The 21,100-nt window shown below is 44.9% G+C and overlaps 2 protein-coding genes across 17 annotated transcripts in view; both read left to right on the top strand.

The window, feature by feature from the left end:
* Positions 1-21,100, top strand: part of LOC112244872 (nuclear pore complex protein DDB_G0274915) — a 710,200-nt gene that overhangs the window by 480,811 nt on the left and 208,289 nt on the right. The window lies entirely within an intron of this gene.
* Positions 1-21,100, top strand: part of LOC112244799 (voltage-dependent L-type calcium channel subunit alpha-1D-like) — a 118,593-nt gene that overhangs the window by 47,629 nt on the left and 49,864 nt on the right. For 4 of the 6 annotated variants that reach the window (XM_042299467.1, XM_042299465.1, XM_042299462.1 and 1 more), the window contains exons 4-10: positions 616-755; positions 3,514-3,722; positions 7,698-7,850; positions 7,979-8,175; positions 8,678-8,781; positions 16,500-16,672; positions 19,647-19,724. In XM_042299467.1, coding sequence (XP_042155401.1) covers positions 616-755; positions 3,514-3,722; positions 7,698-7,850; positions 7,979-8,175; positions 8,678-8,781; positions 16,500-16,672; positions 19,647-19,724 — 1,054 coding nt within the window. The remainder of the gene's footprint in view (positions 1-615; positions 756-3,513; positions 3,723-7,697; positions 7,851-7,978; positions 8,176-8,677; positions 8,782-16,499; positions 16,673-19,646; positions 19,725-21,100) is intronic. The other 2 variants (XM_042299470.1, XM_042299466.1) reach the window with 1 other exon arrangement.

Genomic DNA, 21,100 nt, shown 5'->3' with positions numbered 1-21,100 from the left:
CGTTAATACCGTATTCCCGTGGTATTTTGAAATACCAACGGCTGCGGGGGTTTGTGCTACGCCACCGCTTAGAACAATAAGTATATAACTATAAGAAATCTAAGACGTGTCAAATAAATGACATCCATCTCAGGGCTCCAGCAATGCATTTAGTTTGCTAACTGGCTAGCTACTGTAAGTGGCTAAATGTCAACCTCAAGCTTCTTGGTTACAGCAGAGACATTCAAATCCCCTCCCGGATCAAGATCCCTGTTGCCTAATTTGTTTTGTGCGTAGTTTTTGAAATTATTATTGTAGAATACAAAAAATGTATAGAGCACCTTGTGTGTATTTACGGGAATACCGTGTACTCCGGTATGGCACAGAAACTGTATTACGGTAGGAAAATTGGTATACCGCCCAACCCTAGTGTATACTGTGTGTGTGTGTGTGTGTGAGTGTGAGTGTGAGTGTGTGTGTGTGTGTTAATATTCTAATATTCTAATATGAATGGTCACTACTGTATAATAAATCATTAGTATGGCCCAACGCCCATAGCGACATTTGTTTCTTTTCCTCTCTCTCTCTCTCTCTCTCTCTCTCTCTCTCTCTCTCTCTCTCTCTCTCTCTCTGCAGGAAACGGTAGAACATGTCTTCCTCGTCATTTTCACTATCGAAACCTTTCTGAAGATTATCGCCTACGGTTTAGTGGCGCACCAGAACGCGTATGTGAGAAACGGATGGAACATGCTGGATTTTGTCATCGTCGTTGTCGGGTGGGTATCTCCACTCTTCCTTACTCTCCAGCCGCTCATTCAACTGGAATTCATCTGAAGGGCTACAGGGATTTTCGATAGTATGGACTTCCTCAGTTCTGATTGTGTTGTGAAGTACTTCATTAAATAGTCTCAGCGTAGGAGTGCTGATCTAGAATCAGGTCCCGCCTGTCCATTCATGATAATTTGCAAGGCAAATCTGATTCCAGAACAGTACTTATGCTCAGACCCTGAGAAGCTTGATGAATACAGGCCCAGGGCATTTTTTATGTTTCAGTTTAGGATTTGAATTTGAACTGCAGCTCCTCATTTGAGCCTGACTGTACTTGTTTGTGACAGTGGTTGAGTTGGTTCATTCCCGGGCCCTGGTCAAAATAGTACACTCTTATATAGGAAATGGGGTGCCATTCCGGACGTGTTCACTGTCGGTGTACTAATATGGACGGACCCTCATCCACTTACAGTATATGACCCAGAAAAGACATGGAGGATAAATCACAACTTTACCACCACTGGAGTGACTCACCATCACGCCATGTTCCATCGCTCCTCTCCTACCCTCGCTTCCTTTTCTCTCTCATTCCATATTCTCCCTTTCTTTCTCCTCTCTCTCTCTCTCTCTCTCTCTTTCTCCTTTCCTCCTCTCTAGCTTTCTCTTCCTCTCTATCTCCCTCCCTCTGTCCCCCACTCCCTCCCTCCCTCCCTATCTCCCTATCTCTCCCTCACACCCTCTTTCCCTGCCCCCTCCATATCTCCCCATCTCTCTTCCTCTATCCCTCCCTATCTCCCTATCTCTATCCCTCCCTATCTCCCTTTCTCTCCCTCCCACCCTATTTCCCTGCCCCCTCCCCATCTCCCTCCCTATCTCCTCTAATACACACACAGTCCAGTGGGTAGCTAGGTCAGATCTGTGCCTGTATGCGGCATGTGGGTTGATATGTCATGCAGTCAGATGCAGAGAGATGCATCCTGCTAGGATGACTGACTGACTGACTGACTACAGCACACGCATTGAAATGATCATAGAAACGGAACACTAAGATAAGCCCTGTCGATATCCAAATATAGACGTGTCAATATCCTCACAACTGAAATGGACACACTAAAATACTGCACGCAGGCCAAATGACCGCACAAAGTACACTACATGACCAAAAGTATGTGGTCATCTACTCGACAAACATCTCTTTCCAAAATCATGAGCATTAATATGGAGTTGGTCCCCCTCTTTGCTGCTATAACAGCCTCCACTCTTCTGGGAAGGCTTTCCACTAGGGGTTGGAACATTGCTGCCGGGACATGCTTCCAGTTAGCTACAAGAGCTTCGGGCACTGATGTTGGGCGATTAGGCCTGGCTTGCAGTCGGCATTCGAATTCATCCCAAAGGTTTTCGATGGGGTTGAAGTCAGAGCTCTGTGCATGCCAGTCAAGTTCTTCCACACCGGTCTCGACAAACCATTTCTGTATGGACCTCTCTTTTTTTTGTGCATGGGGGAATTGTCATGATGAAACAGGAAAGGGCCTTCCCCAAACTGTTGCCACAAAGTTGGAAGTTGTATGCTGTAGTGTTAAGATTTCTCTTCACTTGAAGTAAGGGTCCTAGCATGGCGGTGTACTCAATTTTATACACCTGTCAGCAACAGGTGTGGCTGAAATAGCCACTTATTTTTGAAGGGGAGTACACATACCTTTGTATATATTGTATATGTGATGTCAGATCAAATGATGGCTTCATTGGGATCTGTCATCATTATCATCATTATCAGATGTTCTTTTTAAGTACAAGAAAGGGGCTCAGCATATACATTTGGTATTCTATTCTGATGGTATTCTATTCTGATGGTATTATTGTCATATGAACTGATGAGTGAGCCATCAAACACCTCAGTGAGAGGCCTGGCAACTCCATTCAGCCCATTTAGTGTGTGTGTGTGTGTGTGTGTGTGTGTGTGTGTGTGTGTGTGTGTGTGTGTGTGTGTGTGTGTGTGTGTGTGTGTGTGTGTGTGTGTGTGTGTGTGTGCGTGTGCGTGCGTGTGTGTGTGTGCACGTGCGCGCAATTGTGTGTGAGTGCGTGCATGTGAGTGTGCGTGTGTTTGTGTGTGTGAGTGTGAAAAGAAAAGATACTGGACCTAAATATATATTTATATAATCTTTGAGAACTAACAATCACCGAAGCAAAAGCAAGACAGTCAGGGAGAATTGAACATTCCAAAACAATGAATTTAGCAATATTGATTTTGTTAAAATGCATAGAATTGCAGGAAATTTGCTTCAAAACAGCTAAATGTTCTCTCAGCGCCATAGCCGCGGGAAGAAGGGGTGCTGAGGGTTCTGCAGCACCCCCTGAAAAATCATTTGCAAACCAATTATTAGAGGATCGATATTGCCATCTGTAGCACGGGTAAAAAATGATAATTAGTGCAGGGAAACATTTTAACCAGCCCAGTTTCTTTAGAGTCTATTGCATTGGTCTGAGCCCGTATTTATAAAGTCTCGGAGTGGGACTGCTGATCTACTGAGTTTTGCCTTTTATTTCATAATGAATGAGATTGCATGAACATGGGGAACCTGATCCTAGATCAGCACTCCTACTCCTACTCTGGGAGAGGAATATGGGCCCTGAATCCAATGCTCCAGTCTTTTCAACATGTTCTCTCTCTTTCTGTAGTAATTCAGTGCCGTCCTGGAATGTTTGATCTGCAACATTCTCTTTCTGATGTGTTTCCTGTAGCATTTTTCCCCTGGTTTTTCTCCACAGGCTGTTCAGTGTTGTCCTGGAGCTTTTGACCAAAGACTCTGTTGAGACGAAGGAGGAAGCGGAGGCGGGTGCGGCTGCGGCGGCAGCTGCGGCGGCAGCGCTCCACCCCTCCGCCCAAGGCCACGGGGGAAAGTCGGGCGGCTTCGACGTCAAAGCCCTCCGAGCCTTCCGTGTGCTGCGACCCCTACGCCTGGTCTCAGGAGTGCCCAGTGAGTTACTGTTATTTGACACAACACCAACCAGACCTAGGTTCAAATGCTGTTTGAGATCATTTCAAATACTTTATCTGGACTTGATTGAGCTTGCCTGACACCATGGAATAGAAAGAATTAGAAGGAGTGCGAACCCCATCCATCTGGCACTCCAGGCAGGCTAATGTACATTTTAAATATTTCAAACACGAACACAGTGTTGTTGTGAGTGCTGCCTGATCCCTCACCTTTGACCCCCATGATGAAACATGCACAGCAAACCTCCATTGACCTAGAGTATATAGGCTAACCTTTGAAAAAGGCACTACATAACACCACCCCGGTAAATAACACTGCGGCAAACTGTGACCTGATTGTCATTGTTTCATTTGAGTCATTTAGCAGAGCGACTTACAGTAAGTGCATTCATCTTAAGATAACTGGGTGGGACAACCACCGATCAGCAAAGTCAGATTCAGAGGGTTTAACAGTCACGTGTGCAGGGTTGCAGGTGTGATTGCATAGTACAGTTGAAGTCTTAGGCTCCGAGCTCTAACATGCAGGACAAAGTGAAATAAAATAATGAAAATGGTGATGAAACAATAAAAATCGAAAGAGCACGATATACATCATAACAACTGTAGCAGTGATGAATAAATACACGTCCATTGGGGTGGAGGCTGAGTAAAGACTGTTGAGGTGGTGAGGGGGAATGACCATAGGGGGAGCAGCATGACCATTGTGGTGTTGTGTGGGGACCAAGTGAAATAAAAACCATAAAATGATATATATATATATATATATATATATATATACACTCAGCAAAAAAAGAAGCGTCCTCTCACTGTCAACTGCGTTTATTTTCAGCAAACTTAAGATGTGTAAATATTTGTATGAACGTAACAAGATTCAACAACTGAGACATAAACTGAACAAGTTCCACAGACATGTGACTAACATAAATGGAATAATGTGTCCCTGAACAAAGGGGGAGTCAAAATCAAAAGTAACAGTCAGTATCATGTCATGCTGGAGGTTCATGTCAGGATGAGCCTGCAGGAAGGGTACCACATGAGGGAGGAGGATGTCTTCCCTGTTACGCACACCGTTGAGATTACCTGCAATGACAACAAGCTCAGTCCGATGATGCTGTGACACACCGCCCCAGACCATGATGGACCTTCCACCTCCAAATCGATCCTGCTCCAGAGAACAGGTCTCAGTGTAACGCTCATTCCTTCAACAATCAAGGCAAATCCGACCATCACCCCTGGTGAGACAAAACCGCGACTCGTCAGTGAAGAGCACTTTTCGCCAGTCCTGTTTGGTCCAGCGACGGTGGGTTTGTGCCCATAGGCGACGTTGTTGCCGGTGATGTCTGGTGAGGACCTGCCTTACAAAAGGCCTTCAAGCCCTCAGTCCAGCCTCTCTCAGCCTATTGCGGACAGTCTGAGCACTGATGGAGGGATTGTGCGTTCCTGGTGTAACTCGGGCAGTTGTTGCTGGTGTAACTCGGGCAGTTGTCCTGTACCTGTCCCGCAGGTGTGATGTTCGGATGTACCGATCCTGTGCAGGTGTTACACGTGGTCTGCCACTGCAAGGACGAACAGCTGTCCGTCCTGTTTCCCTGTAGCGCTGTCTTAGGCGTCTCACAGTACGGACATTGCAATTTATTGTCCTGGCCACATCTGCAGTCCTCATGCCTCCTTGCAGCATGCCTAAGGCACATTCACGCAGATGGGCAGGGACCCTTGGCATCTTTCTTCTGGTGTTTTTCAGAGTCAGTAGAAAGGCCTCTTTAGTGTTCTACGTTTTCATAACTGTGACCTTAATTGCCTACTGTCTGTAAGTTGTTAGTGTCTTAGTGACTGTTCCACAGGTGCATGTTAATTAATTGTTTACGCATGGGAAACAGTGTTTAAACCTTTTACAATGAAGATCTGTGAAGTTATTTGGATTTCTACGAATTATCTTTGAAAGACAGGGTCCTGAAAAAGGGACATTTCTTTTTTGGCTGAGTTTATAAATATACATATTAACAACTGCAAGTTATGAATGTCGTTGGGATGGGGGCAGAGTAAAAGTAAGTTCGGGGGGGATGGTAAGTGACAGCTGAGGGGGTGTGGGGGAAAAATGTCCATAAGGGGAGTATCAGGTTGGAGCAGATAACTGACTAGTGGTGGCTGTTCAGCAGCCTGATGGTCTGAGGGTAGAAATGATTGCCCTGTCTTCCAGTTTTTGCCATGATGCTCCTGTACTGCCTGATTGTTAATCAGGCCTACTATTGTTGTGTCGTCAGCGAACTACAGGAGGGGACGGAGGTGATAGGTTTGATCAATGTGGGTTCCAGTGGGTTCTATTCCTGATTCTATACTGCAGTGATGGTTTAACATTGTAAAAATATATTTAACTTCATGAAACACGTTCTCTGGCATTGCTTCACCATCTTTATTTATATTTTATTTCACCCCAATTTTGTGGTATCCAATTGGTAGTTACAGTCTTGTCTCATCGCTGCAACTCCAGTACAGTCTCGGGAGACGCGAAGGTCGAGAGCCATGCGTCCTCCGAAACACAACCCAACCAAGCCGCTCTGCTTCTTGACAAAATGCCCACTTAACCCGGAAGCCAGCCGCACCAATGTGTCAGAGGTAACATTGTACACCTGTTGACCGTGTCAGCGTGCACTGCACCCAGCCCGCCACAGGAGTCGCTAGTGCGCGATGGGACAAGGACATCCCTGCCGTCCAAACCTTCCCCTAACCCGGATGACCCTGGGCCAATTGTGCGCCGCCCCATGGGTCTCCCGATCGCGGCTGGCTGCGACAGAGCCTGGACTCGAACCCAGAATCTCTAGTGGTACTGCTAGCACTGCATTGCAGTGCCTTAGACTACTGCACCACCCGGAAGGCCGTTTAACAGAAATCCACCGTGTAACAGAAATTCCCTTACTTAATGTAGTAAGAAGCAACCGACGTGTTATCAGGAAGCATACTCTTAACGATGGTCAGGGACAACTATTGTTGGGGTAGCACCAGATGAAGTATTACCTGCATTTGGTTCCTAATTCAGGGTCAATCCTTAAGAAATATAGATCTGCTCAAAACTCCTTGGTATACTCACTAGGTATAGGATGATAAATAACCAAGTTTTGGCACAGGTACATCCAACTAGCACTAGTTAACGTTAACAACCAAGCAATTTTTTACAAATCTAGACTTGGGGTCACAGTATTTTTTAAATATATTTTTTTACACTGTTTGGACTTACGTGACCCCCAGAAAATGCTTAGCCGGCCCGCCCAAGGATTACAATAGCAGGAAAATCCAAGAGTTTTTTCCGAAACGCTATATCCAGATTTCTGTTCTTTCATAAGATAAAATTCTTGATTATTCATGCGTGTGTAATATATTACTATTTTCAGATTTTTCATTCATAGATTTTAGATGTGTATGAGTATTATTTTAAAAAATGACGCTATATATCCAATGTTTAGCTGGAATGGAATATTTGTGTCCTATATATTTGACTGTGATATGTGGTTGTATCACCTAGCTATCTTAAGATGAAGGCACTTACTGTATGTCTCTCTGGATAAGAACATCTGCTAAATGACAAATGTCAAATGTAAATGTTTTACGCGCAGATCTCATATGACATATTATTGTAGAAACGGAATCATTTCAAACCCTGATTACATTGGGATACGATCACATATGCCTCTATTTATGCGTGGCAATACTTGGGAAATGATTTTTACGTCCAAGAAGTTAAACATTTATAATAATAATAATTAAAGTAATGGTAAAGACAGGAGACGCGAGGTGAGACTCGTTACCCCCGTCACCAGGGAGATATGTGGTCTGGATTCAAGAGTGTTTACTAATCGACCTTGACTCATATTCAACCACACACAGTATTACTCTAACACACGCACGCACAAACACCTAGCTATGTCGTCCTTCTCTAACACGAATGTTTGACTCTCTGTAGGTTTACAGGTTGTGTTGAACTCCATTATTAAAGCCATGGTTCCTCTCCTCCACATCGCCCTGCTGGTCCTGTTTGTCATCATCATCTACGCCATCATCGGCCTTGAGCTCTTCATTGGTAAAATGCACGCTACCTGCTTCTTCCCCAGCACAGGTAAGAGCGTGTGTGTGTGCGTGCGTACGTGCGTGCGTGCATCTTACCATTTGTGTGTGTGTACATGACTATTGCATTTGTGGTTTCAGTCTCTCTCTTTCCGGCTGCCCCCCCCCATCTCTTTGTAGGCATGATAGCGGAGGACGAGCCGGCTCCATGTGCGATCTCAGGGCACGGGCGCCAGTGTCCCATCAATGGCACCGAGTGCAGGGAGGGCTGGCACGGCCCCAACGACGGCATCACCAACTTTGACAACTTCCTGTTCGCCATGCTGACCGTGTTCCAGTGTATCACCATGGAAGGCTGGACGGACGTGCTCTACTGGGTGAGGCTCTCCGTCATAGAGGTCATATCAAATCAAATTGCGTTTGTCACATGCGGCCGAATACAATAGGTGCGATGGACCTTACAGTGAAATGCTGACTTACAAGATCTTTCCCAACGATGAGGTTGAATTCTTTTCAAATCGTATGTGCCCTCTGCACTCCCCGTGTGGTCTCCGTTTGAACTTTGACCCGCTCACTCCCTCTGAGAGCTGATGTGTCAGAAGATTAGTCATTAGGCCTGGATGTGACTGACATTCAAATGATTAAAGGTTCAGTCAAGTCTTTCTCTATATATCGGAGTCCCAGAACCTTCCCTCACCTTTTTTTCTCTCACTCTCAACTGTAAAGAGGGTTTTTCCCCTTCGTCTTGCAGTCTTAGCAAACTTTTTTTCTCACCTGTCTCTACCTGACTATCCACGTTATTCTCTTTCTCTTCCTCCCCTCTTTCTTCTTCTTCTTCTTCTTCTTTCCCCATCTCTCTGGTGACGGATGCTCCTCCAGATGAATGATGCTATGGGTCTAGAGCTTCCATGGGTCTACTTTGTATCTCTGGTCATCTTCGGCTCCTTCTTTGTTCTGAACCTGGTTCTGGGAGTGTTGAGCGGGTAAGACACCTCTGTCTCTCTCTCTCTCTCTCTACGCCTGTCTTTCTGTTAACCTGCTGCTCTGGCCTCATACAGGTCTGTCTGTCTGTCTGTCTTTCTCTCTACGTCTGTCTGCCTGTACGTCTGTCTGTCTGGTAACCTGCTGCTTTGGGCCCACCGTCTTCTTTGTTAGTCGAATCATTCTGGGCTCCTTTTTCATGCTTAACCTTGTGCTTGGTGTGCTGAGTGGGTAATCGGCTGAGGGTGCTGTGTGCTCTGCAGTGTGTGTGTGTGCGCTGTGTACAGTGCGTGTGCTATGCGGAAAGAGACAATCGAAAGACCATGGAGTGGCTTGCTTTGTATGGTGTTGGGGAATGGTGAGAAAGTCTCCGGGAGACAGATAACAGGTACGGCGATACTCAGTCACTGGTAATACAACACAATTTAAATCAGACTGATGCTGTTTCACTGCCCTGGCCACCACAAGCATAACCTTTGTTGACCTCTCATTCGTTTTGCATTGCGTTTCCTCGCTACGGCAACCGACAGCGAAGGGAGCCGTTACCGCCACCCCAACCCCCGTCATCTCCACTACCACCCAAACTCCCGAGAGAGGAAATGAATCTCATTCCTCGCCCTTCACTCCCTCCTCAGCCTGACTCCCTAAGCTCTCTCGCTCCAGTATCTACTGCCGTTTCCATTCCCCTGCAGTGGGGGTGAGGTGTTAGTTTATAATACTCGCTAGTCTATGGCCAGCAGCACTCAGAGGATGCATGCTCTTTCTTAGAGGGTTCCGTTGGTGGTTGGCAATGTTCCTGGGTTATGACCCCTTCTCTCTGTTAAGCCATATACTTTCTTTTTTTGTTGAAACGCTGTGAATAATTTTTTGGGAACTGTGAAGTTTTGCTTGAGGTGTGGAGTTGAGTGTGACGTATAGTAATTGTAGATGATTATAGGCATTCGTATGTCATACTGTAATATGTTATGAACGGGATTGATTATTCAAGTAGCAACTTATGTCGGAACAAGACCCGCTGGGCAAAACAGAACAGCTAAAATGAACGTTTTTTTTAACAAATTGACGTATCAATTTCCAATGTATACAATAATTGTGACGTGGACGTGTTATATTCACATTCATTGCATGTTATATCCTCTCCCGCTAAAACCTTTTGGCTTCCAGAAAGTTCTATCATGAGTATTTAGCAGGCCTTTGCAAACACATGCCTCTGGGAACATTCTGAGAACCACCATTTTTAAAATAGTTTTTTTATTGAAACTTTATTTAACTAGGCAAGTCAGTTAAGAATAAATTCTTATTTTTTACAATGATGGCCTACTCCGGGTGCTTATTTTAGTGACCATAAAAACGAGAAAAACTAAATAATAATCATAATAATAATTTTAAAAATTGTGTGTTTAAACGATAAGAAAAAAATAATACAATTACATGTGACCATAAAAACGAAAAATTAAAATAATAATAATAATTTAACAAATAAAATATATTTTTAAAATTGTTTAAACGATAAAAAAAGCATACAATTACATGTGCATTTGAAATGCAGATATGGCCCTGCGTATGACTGCTAGGGGGCAATGCAGTTTAATCTACCATAGTCATGGTTACCAGATACCCCACCCCACCCACTCAGCAACGATGGTAGTTAATGCCATTTTTAGGTTCTCTGCTGTGTTTCTCTCCTCCATGCTCTCAGTGGTCAGTACATGGGACTTCATGTCCCACTCCTCATCAATGTGATGGCTCGTTGCAATGAGGCATGACTGTATATTCATAGAGGTCCAACCATCTGATGTTAACACCACTGTATGGGCTGTTGGAGAGCTCGCGCTTTGTACTTGCAGAGCAATCATTGTACATTTTCTCCGTCCGTGCCGTCACTTTCTTTTCCCCGACATGGCATCTTGTTGTCTGGTTCAAGATATGCCATCAGGGCATTGAAGCCGGCATCCTCTACCATTGACAATGGCTGCATATCAACTACAATCGTTTCTGTAATCAGCGCTGTGGCTTCCTCACGCCGTCCTTTATCGTACTTCTTTCCTGTGAAGACCCCGTCTATTGTCTCTTGTTCGGAGGCCTGCGCTGCTGCTAGCAACAGTTTGGGTCTCAAGGTGCCTCCCTTTCAGGTGGTTAAGCATTGCACCTGTACTGCCACTATAGCCCATCTCCACTTCGCCAAGTTTGCATTTCACCTACTTACTTAACTTCTCAAAGTATTGCCATGCCGGACTTCGCTGCTGTCGCTTCCCTGTCTCACTCTCTGCCGTTTTCCCAACGGTTAACGACGATGACTTGCGGAGCGCTTTATATCCTTTGGCAAATGATTTGAAAGATGCAGATCTCCTTCAACGAACATGACAGCGTTGCTGCATTAGGTATTTGTTGAGTTTATGGTGGGGCGATATTTGTTGGTGACCTTCTTCTACGACATGCTACTCCAACTATCGCGATAGTATATGTTTTATTTGTCAAATGCGTCGTAAACAACAGGCGTAGACTAACAGTGAAACAAATGCTTACGTACAGGTCCTTTTCCAACAATGCAGAGTTAAAGCAGCTCTGTGCAGAAATCGCTATGCATTTCGCCTAATTTCAGTTTATGTGACAAAACAAGCACGTATAGTGTGATTGAGGTAGCTAGGCACATATAGGTAGGGGTAAAGTGACAAGGCAACAGGATAAATAATAGACAGAAGTAGCAGTGTATGTGGTGAGTGTGAAAGTGTGTATGTGTGTGTGCGCGTGTTATGTGGGTGTGGGTGTATGTAGTCAGTGCAAGAGAGTTGTGCAAAAAAGGGTCAATACAGGTAGTCCTGGTAGCCATTTGGTTATCTGTTTAGCGGTATTGTTTAGCAGTCTTATGGCTTGGGGGTAGAAGCTGTTCAGGGTCCTGTTGGTTCCAGACTTGGTGAACTGGCACCGCTTGCCATGTGGTAGCAGAGAGAACAGTCGTAGATGTTGGTGGATTTGACAAGAAAAGTTACTCAAGTGTGACTTTGCGTTCGTGTTTCTTGGCCAGTTACATAGTTTTGTTCACATGCGATATGATTTCATTTGCTAGGTTGTTTTTTATTTCTTTGAATTTTTGAGTTTTGCTGCAACTGTCTGCTGCTAGGAAGACATCGCAGTCTACCATTTCTTTCATCACAGACAAGCAAGTGCCCAAGTAACCACGGTAACGGCCCACACATTTTTTTGTCTCACCTAATGATTGTGCTTGATTGAGCATGGATCAGGGCCGGCCCTGGACGTTCTACCTCCCTAGGGCGAGACAATGGACAGAGAAATAGGCATTTTTACCATATTTCTCAATGTCAAACCAGAGTGTCTTGTTTGCAACGCTGTTGGCAAATAATAACATTTTAGACATCCTTACGAAATCTAAGCATGTCACTTTCAAAAGATACCTTTCCACACAGACAGAGGCTCTGCCGACGCCGGAAAATGTTGTATAACCCAGCAACAGAAGTGCTTCCCGAAGAGGTGCCTGGGATTAACGAAACATTTTCTCTCTTCAGGAAGAGAAAAGCTCAAATGAATAGGGACAGAATAGCAAAGTACATTTGTTTCATCCCCTCGAATATTATAGGCTACAGCTCAGCTTCAGATTGTCATAGATAGGAATCAATATATCCCCATATGCATTGGAGTCACGTCATTCGCGGGCATTTTTGCGCTTGTTTCTACCACAAGGCATCACCAAGTTAAGCATTATTACAGAAAACTTAATATAACCTGGATATGTTTTATGTATCTATTTCAAAATATAAAGCTAACAATAGATACCCTTTTTGTCCTTTTCTTTAACAAAGGGTATGTGATACCCTCACTCAATTCAATCCCTGGTTTTAACCAAACACACCAAGCCCTTCCCAGACACGGAGGGTATTTAATCTGTGCATGCGACAGTATCTATGGATAGAATAATTGTGTCTGTCAAACAGGTAGGCTTATCATTTATTTTTTGGAATAGGAAGAAATAGGCTCCAATTATGTATGTAATTCGATGATTATTTATGCCCGTAAATTTAGTTTATTTACATGTCGAAGTTGATTGTACCACATCAGTTTCAGAATGTATTTATTTCGTCTCCACTTAGAGTGGCCTCTTTCCTCTGCTGTGGTGCTGCATTGCAGTCAGTGATGTGTTCTCTCTGTTGCTGTCCATGGTCCTGAAATCAAATCGTCTGAGAGAGACAGAGAGGAAGAAAGAGGGGAGAGAGAGAGAGAGAGAGAGAGAGAGAGAGAGAGATTAGGATGCAGTCTATTTAAATCTAAAGAATACAAAGTAAACGGGCGATAGATAATTGAGTAATCTTACAAATGAATGCGAATGTATGATCAACACTTACCTTTCGTTCAAAGACAAGTTGACTCGCCTGGCTTTCCTGGCAGCAAAAGCATGTGCATACATGCTTGTTGGAGGTTGATTTCGTAAGACAACTCGTGCTCAATTGATATGGCGGCGAGTCCATTGAGTGTCTCTCTTGATTCATAGTAGAGTGCAGGTAGTTTTTGATGCGTCTGAGCCTGGAGAATGTGCACTCCACTTGCCACTGTCACGGGGACTGTGAGAAGAACTCTCAGGGCAACAAAGGCATTGGGATACAAAAATGCCATTTGGTGTCTGGATATGTACGTCGAGTGATTGTGCCTCACTGTCCAGTCTCCTGCTCAAGACTTTGAGCTCATTACACAGATCATTTGCTTCGATGTCTCTGGAATCCCTGTGCGTAAGGGTCCTCTCCAGTGTTGCACAGTCCCTGGTAAGCGCTGCAGTGTCCATGTCCTAGATGGTGGGAATGTTGTACCCGATGCTGAAAACACTGCTGTGCTCTTCAAAGCTGCGTAAAGAGCTCGTTGATGGACTGGATAGCAGAATCAAGATTAAAGAAATGTACTTTGAATTTCTGCTGAGGGTCAGTCACGGGCTCGTCCTCACCCTCGTAGCGAAACAGATACCTTTTCTTCCTGGGACGGACTGTGGGCTGCACTGTGAAACAGGGCTCAATACCCAACTATTTTGCACTTGCTAATGCACCAGCCCTGGTTGAGTTCAGTTGAGCCACTACTAGTGAAAAGTTCAAACTCACTGCCAGCAAACTCTTACTGGTGATGTTGACTTCGAACAAGATGTCATACCAAATGACCACTGGCACATGAAGCCAAAATTGTTAATCTTGGCGGCAATGCTGTTTGCCTCCAAACTTGTTTTAGCACCACAGCTGTCTGTGAGCTTGGTGTCGGTGGAGATCGACAACAGGGCATCATAAATCTCCCCGAGTTGGTAACGCACAGGTTTCACTGCCTCCACCCGGCTCTCCCATCTCGTGGTGCTGAGAGGTCTCACTGTGTCTCACTCAATCTTTTACCTGCTCTTTCAGCACGTCCCAGCGGTGTGTAGATCCAGATAAAAAATGTATACATCTCTTGGATGGTGTTAAAAATCTCAGCCACCTCCAAACAACACAATGCTGCATCAGAGAGAACCAGGTTCAGCAAGTGCGCGCTGCATGGCACAAAACAAGGCCCTCGGATTGACATCCTGCGCCCCCCTTCTGAATGCTGCTGTGCCTGCCCCCGTATATTCGCCCCGTTGTCATATCCCTGAACCTCTCACGTCCGTGATGGCGACGTCATGTTTCTGTTGTTTTGAGATGAGCAACTCCCCCCTCCCCCCTTGCGTAAAGCAGTCCACTAAACTCCAGGAAGTGCTCACTCGTGCGTACTGCCCCATCATCCCCTGTTGAAAGAAACCGCACCACCGTGGTCATCTGCTCTGTTTTAATCTTGTCTGGTGCGCATTACACACTGACGGCTGGATCTATTGTGCCAGCATGTCAATGATTTCATTCTGGATTATTTTACCCGAGGTAGTGCACATGTGTTTCTTTGGACTGTATTCTCCTTACACTCTCCTTCATGATTCCATCAAAGATACCCAGCATTTCCACAAACTTCAGAAGTTTCCCATTATTTGGCTCGTTCAGCCTGTCGGTGGTCCCACGTAACGCAATGTTCTTTGGTGGCCGTTACGCTTATCAGGGCTAAGAGCCTCTGCAGCACCTGCTGCCAGTGGAGAGTCTCTCCATCAATAGCCCGTTTGGGGCTTGGGCATCAATAGTTTGCTTGGCCACCAACCTGATATCCCGCACCTTCCACCTCTGCAAACTATCTAGGTGGTCATGCGACTTCTCATGCGAGCTGAGGAGGTGGCACAGATTCTTCCAGTCCCTGATTCCATCCCTGACCAGCGCAGATTTGCGCTTGTGTGAAAAAACAGACAGCTGCATTGTTTTGCTTGGAATAGACCAGCTGTAACGCTCGTCGTTGCATGAAGACGGAGTGGACCAAAGCACAGCGTGGTACATGTTCATGATTATTTATTTCAACTGAACACTGAGACAAAATAACAAAATGGAACGAAACTAAACAGTTCTGTCAGGTGCAGACACAAAACAGAAAACATCCCACAATACACAGGTGGGAAAAGGCTACCTAAGTATGGTTAGACAGCTGTCCCTGATTGAGAACCATACCCGGCCAAAACAAAGAAATACAAAACATTGAAAAATGAACATAGAATGCCCGCCCAAATCACACCCTGGCCAAACCAAAATAGAGACATAAAAAGCTCTAAGGTCAGGGCGTGACACAAGCCATGGTCTCTCTCCTTTCACCATCCTCCTTTTGTAGTGGGCCACTTTCTTAGCCCCTCATCTCTCCTCATCTCTTAGCCCCTCCTTATCCTGATGTGGCCCAGCCTGCACTAACATATCCTGTAAAGATCCATTCGTATATATTTTGGCCACACACCGGGATCTTATGTTTTTTGTCTGGGATCCGGATTTAGCAGCAGCACCACCACTGTCATCGGGGACGGGGAGCGACGAATCTGAGTCTGGGTCCAAGATAGTAGGGTCTTCCCCGGCATTGTTTTGAGGTGTGGCTAGGCCTGGTGCGACCACACAATTGTCAAAATGCCGCCACAAATTCAAGTGCCGCCACAGGCAGCCGCCTAATCTTGCCTAATGGGAGGGCCGGCCCTGGCATGGGTCATTCCCAAAAACGTTTATTCATGAACTTTTAGTCATTGTAATCCTAGATGTATTTGTGTGCTTCTACATTTCTACTTAGAAACACATCATGTAGCCTACTCCTTGTAAAAAATATCAGCGTAGAGCCCTGAACTATAATTGTAAAAAGCCGTATCACTCAGCATTTTGTGTCAAGGCAGGCACATTGTTGATTCTTGATGTTGAGTCGTAGAACTGTTAATCTGTTTTTATTATTGGATCTAAATTACTTATTTTAACATACATTGGTTAAAAGACGCAGGTCACAAAAAGGAAATGAAATGAAGCAGTATACCCCATTACTCATTACTTGTAATACATTTCTCTTTTTTTTCAGATTTTTGGTATAATAAGGGAGTACAAAATATTTGGGCTGGTTTTAAACGGTAAACTATCCCATTAAAAAAATGTAAAACAACATTTAAATGATCACCCCTAGAACTAACTGTACAACAGTCTGTATACAAATTGTGTTAGGCGAGGCATTGTGTGAAATGAACCGTTATTGAGTCCAAGTGTGTGTTTTGTGTGTGATTTTGTGCGCATGCGTACTCTACCGTGTGTGTAACTGCGTGTGTGTTCTGCGTGTGTGTTCTGCGTGTGTGTTCTGCGTGTGTGTTCTCTGTGTGTGCCCGCAGAGAGTTCTCCAAGGAGAGAGAGAAGGCCAAGGCTCGTGGAGACTTTCAGAAACTGAGAGAGAAGCAACAGCTGGATGAGGACCTCAAGGGCTACCTGGACTGGATAACTCAGGCCGAGGACATCGATCCAGAGAACGAGGACGAGGAGGGCTACGAGGAGGGCAAACGCAACCGTAAGCACCCTATGACGCACGCGCGCGGACCTGCGCACATGCACTTCCCTAAAACGCGCATGAACGTGTGCACTCGCGAATGCGCACACGAATATGTGCACGAGACGACTAAAAATGTATTTGATTTGACACACGCACACTAGCCTAAAACACACATGGTGCGAGAGCTGCCAGTGAGTGTACCTGTGTACAACAGAAGACTGAGAGAGTCCACAGTATGAGCAGCGTCATGTTGAGGAGCTACTGAAGGTTTCCAGTGTGAATATCTGGTATTTCCCAGTCCAGTCGCCCTAAATGACCACATACTGTAATTCTGTGTTCAGAGTTACTGTTAAATCCACACACACACACACTAAAATATTGCACACTCACACTCGCGCTCGCACACTCGCGCGCACACACACTTGCATGCTCTATTATCATAGCCTTCCTCAGGTCACACCTTAGCGATGGGTGCAGAGCTCTCTGTGTACCAGTTGAGTTAGGCTGAGGAGGGAGAACAGGGATACATCACATTACTCTAGCAGATAAAAGACCGCAATCCAAAATCCTCTTTATATAAGCAGTACATGATGCAGAGCAGACACAGCGAAACTGCTACTACCCATTCATACAGCTATCTTCAGTATCTCTCTCCACCCCTCTCTATCAACCAGTGAGCAGCACTACACTACTACGTCGCTCACCCCCCTTTCCCCTAAAACGTGCCAAGCTTTAGAGTTGAACCACACCTCTTTCACTGTGTATCTTTACAGTTGAACCACACCTCTTTCACTGTGTATCTTTACAGTTGAACCACACCTCTTTCACTGTGTATCTTTACAGTTGAACCACACCTCTTTCGCTGTGTATCTTTACAGTTGAACCACACCTCTTTCGCTGTGTATCTTTACAGTTGAACCACACCTCTTTCGCTGTGTATCTTTACAGTTGAACCACACCTCTTTCGCTGTGTATCTTTACAGTTGAACCACACCTCTTTCACTGTGTATCTTTACAGTTGAACCACACCTCTTTCGCTGTGTATCTTTACAGTTGAACCACACCTCTTTCGCTGTGTATCTTTACAGTTGAACCACACCTCTTTCGCGGTGTATCTTTACAGTTGAACCACACCTCTTTCGCGGTGTATCTTTACAGTTGAACCACACCTCTTTCGCTGTGTATCTTTACAGTTGAACCACACCTCTTTCGCTGTGTATCTTTACAGTTGAACCACACCTCTTTCGCTGTGTATCATTACAGTTGAACCACACCTCTTTCGCGGTGTATCTTTACAGTTGAACCACACCTCTTTCGTGTATCTTTACAGTTGAACCACACCTCTTTCGCTGTGTATCTTTACAGTTGAACCACACCTCTTTCGCTGTGTATCTTTACAGTTGAACCACACCTCTTTCGCTGTGTATCTTTACAGTTGAACCACACCACTTTCACTGTGTATCTTTACAGTTGAACCACACCTCTTTCGCGGTGTATCTTTACAGTTGAACCACACCTCTTTCGTGGTGTATCTTTACAGTTGAACCACACCTCTTTCGCTGTGTATCTTTACAGTTGAACCACACCTCTTTCGCGGTGTATCTTTACAGTTGAACCACACCTCTTTCGCTGTGTATCTTTACAGTTGAACCACACCTCTTTCGCTGTGTATCTTTACAGTTGAACCACACCTCTTTCGCGGTGTATCTTTACAGTTGAACCACACCTCTTTCACTGTGTATCTTTACAGTTGAACCACACCTCTTTCACTGTGTATCTTTACAGTTGAACCACACCTCTTTCGCTGTGTATCTTTACAGTTGAACCACACCTCTTTCGCGGTGTATCTTTACAGTTGAACCACACCTCTTTCGCGGTGTATCTTTACAGTTGAACCACACCTCTTTCACTGTGTATCTTTAGAGCTGCAGCTCTCCTGTACTCTCTCTCCACACCGCAGAGCTTCCAGTACACGGTCCCAGTTCCGCTCCTGTTTACCAACCAGGGAGATTTTAGTCAAACGTCTTTGCCAAGCTTCCAAATGCTTGTTTTACTTGGCCGTTTCTCCTTTTCGCCCCAAATTAGTCTGGAGTCAATGACCGGATTTCGTCTTTGAACCTTTAAACCAAGTTCAGTAAAGTAAGGTATAGTAAATGATCGTCAAAAAAAATAAATACAGCCAAGTATATTCAAATATGTTCACGTACGGGAAAATAAGGCGTAGTAAAGTCTGATCATTCTAGCGTTTACCATCAGAATTAGCACCACTGCCTCCATCCACACACCGTCAACAGAAACACCGCCAGGATAGTAATGTGATAGGAGGTATGGTAGTAGTAGGAACTTCAGTAAGTCTTAGAAGCTTGCCTTCTAGTGCTGGGAATGCTTGGCACTGGGCTGAAGGTCAGGGGTTATAATAACATGGATCCCCTTGGCGATGCCAACCATGTGAAAGGTATCATGCTGACTTTTCTGTGGCTGTCACCGGGTCCGGGGCCATGACACGAGAGACTGTATGCTAACATGTACATGTGAAGTGCTGTTCATTTGCATTTCAGCATGTTCGTATACTATAGACTGTAGTGCTACTGATCTGTATTGTACTGTACTGTACCCCCCCTCCCCCCTCTCCCCCGGCCTGCAGACACTAGCTTCCTGCCATGTGACTAACAGCTGCCCGTCTTCCTCTTCTGCTCCTCTTCAGTGTCTACTACAGTCCATCCTACTGGTGTCAGTGTCAGTGGTGCTGGTGTTGTCAGTCAGTGTCGCTGTTGCCAGCTGTACTGTTGCTGTTGTTGATGCTGTTGTTGTTACTGTTGTTGTTGTTGTTACCTTTGATGTTGTTGTTGTTGTTACTGTTGTTGTGGTGAATTGTCACTGTGCTGCTCTATCTCGTCTTGATAGAGGCCTATTCTCGCCCCCATGTTTCTCTGCTGTGCCGTGTGGCGCGCTGCTGTCTGAATGCATGGGCTTGCATGCTTTACACATGAAGGGGTGACTCTGGCTGACCTCACAGAGAAGAAGAAAGGAAGCAGGTTTGGGTGGTTCAGCCAGTCCTCCGACACTCATGGTAAATCTCCTGGTTTTCCCTTCCACATTGAAAAAGTAAGTGTGTGTGTGTGTGTGTGTGTGTGTGTGTGTGTGTGTGTGGGTGAGCCTGCAATTGTGTGTGAAAGCTGGTGTGTTTGTGTATATAGTAATGTGTGCAGCCTCATCCCCCTGCTTGTGCTTTGCTATTGTGATTGACCCTTCTGTTTGAGAATCCCTGTCTTTTTGATCGAGCTTTTCCTTTTGTATACAGTGCCTTCGGAAAGTATTCAGACCCTTTCCCCTTTCCCACATTTCGTTCCGTTACAGCCTTATTCTAAAATGGATAAAAATGTAAACAAATGCCCTCATCAATCTACACACAATACCCCATAACGACAAAGCGAAAACAGGTTTTTAGAAATGTGTGCTAATTTATTACAAATAAAAAACACGGAAATACCTTATTTGCACCGAGTGTTTGATAAAGCCTCTCCTGCTGCTTCTGACTGAATGAGTCCAGACTCAGATGAGGAGCACCAGGGATCAGAATAGTAATACATACTTCCCCAGTTGATGCCAGGTACTCAACTTCTTTCCCTCTCGCCCCTCTCTATGCACAGCCCAGTTTAAAGCAGCTAGGCTAAGGGCTCCGTGTGAATTGGCAAACAGGATTAAACCCAGATCCCTACATCCAACAGCATTCAGATTATGAGAGAGAGAGAGAGAGAGAGAGAGAGAGAGAGAGAGAGAGAGAGAGAGAGAGAGAGAGAGAGAGAGAGAGAGAGAGAGAGAGAGAGACAGAGAGAGAGAGAGAGAGAGAGAGAGAGCGAGAGAGAGAGACAGAGAGAGAGCTGCCGGAGCACTCAAAATTCAAAGAGAACGCTTTCAGACAAACTAAGCAGCAGTGCGTGCATACCCTCGCACAAACAGACTGTGCTCTCACATGAAATTTGTAGCGCTGGATCAGGAATGGGCTTAGGCGGTGGGTGTGGCAAGGGGGCGTGGCAACAGGCACGGTCCGGTGAAGAGAAACGTTTGTCTTTTTTTGAGTATTTCCTGCAATTCTACACATTTCTTCCTTGTAGCTGAGATACATTTTTGCAGTTTTTAAGCTAATTTCCTACAAATCTATGCATTTTGCCACAGCTAATTGACAAACAAAATAACAAAGTCAATACTGCTAAATTCCTTCTGTCTCTAACGCCGCACGTTAAGTCATAGTGATGATTACAATGACCATACCAGTAACTATTTTAGATAAGTTAGTTAGTTAATTAAAAGATATTCAGATGTTTCTTTCTTTCTTGTTTTTCTACCTACTGTACCCACTTTAGAGACGGTCTATTGTCATTCTGATGCTCATGGATTTGGTTTTGGGAGGTATCGTCCTTTGAAACTGAATTTGTGTCATTGGTT

This window comes from Oncorhynchus tshawytscha, linkage group LG02, assembly GCF_018296145.1.
Source record: "Oncorhynchus tshawytscha isolate Ot180627B linkage group LG02, Otsh_v2.0, whole genome shotgun sequence".
Taxonomy (NCBI): Eukaryota; Metazoa; Chordata; class Actinopteri; order Salmoniformes; family Salmonidae; genus Oncorhynchus; species Oncorhynchus tshawytscha.
This window is presented reverse-complemented; position numbering and strand designations above follow the sequence as displayed.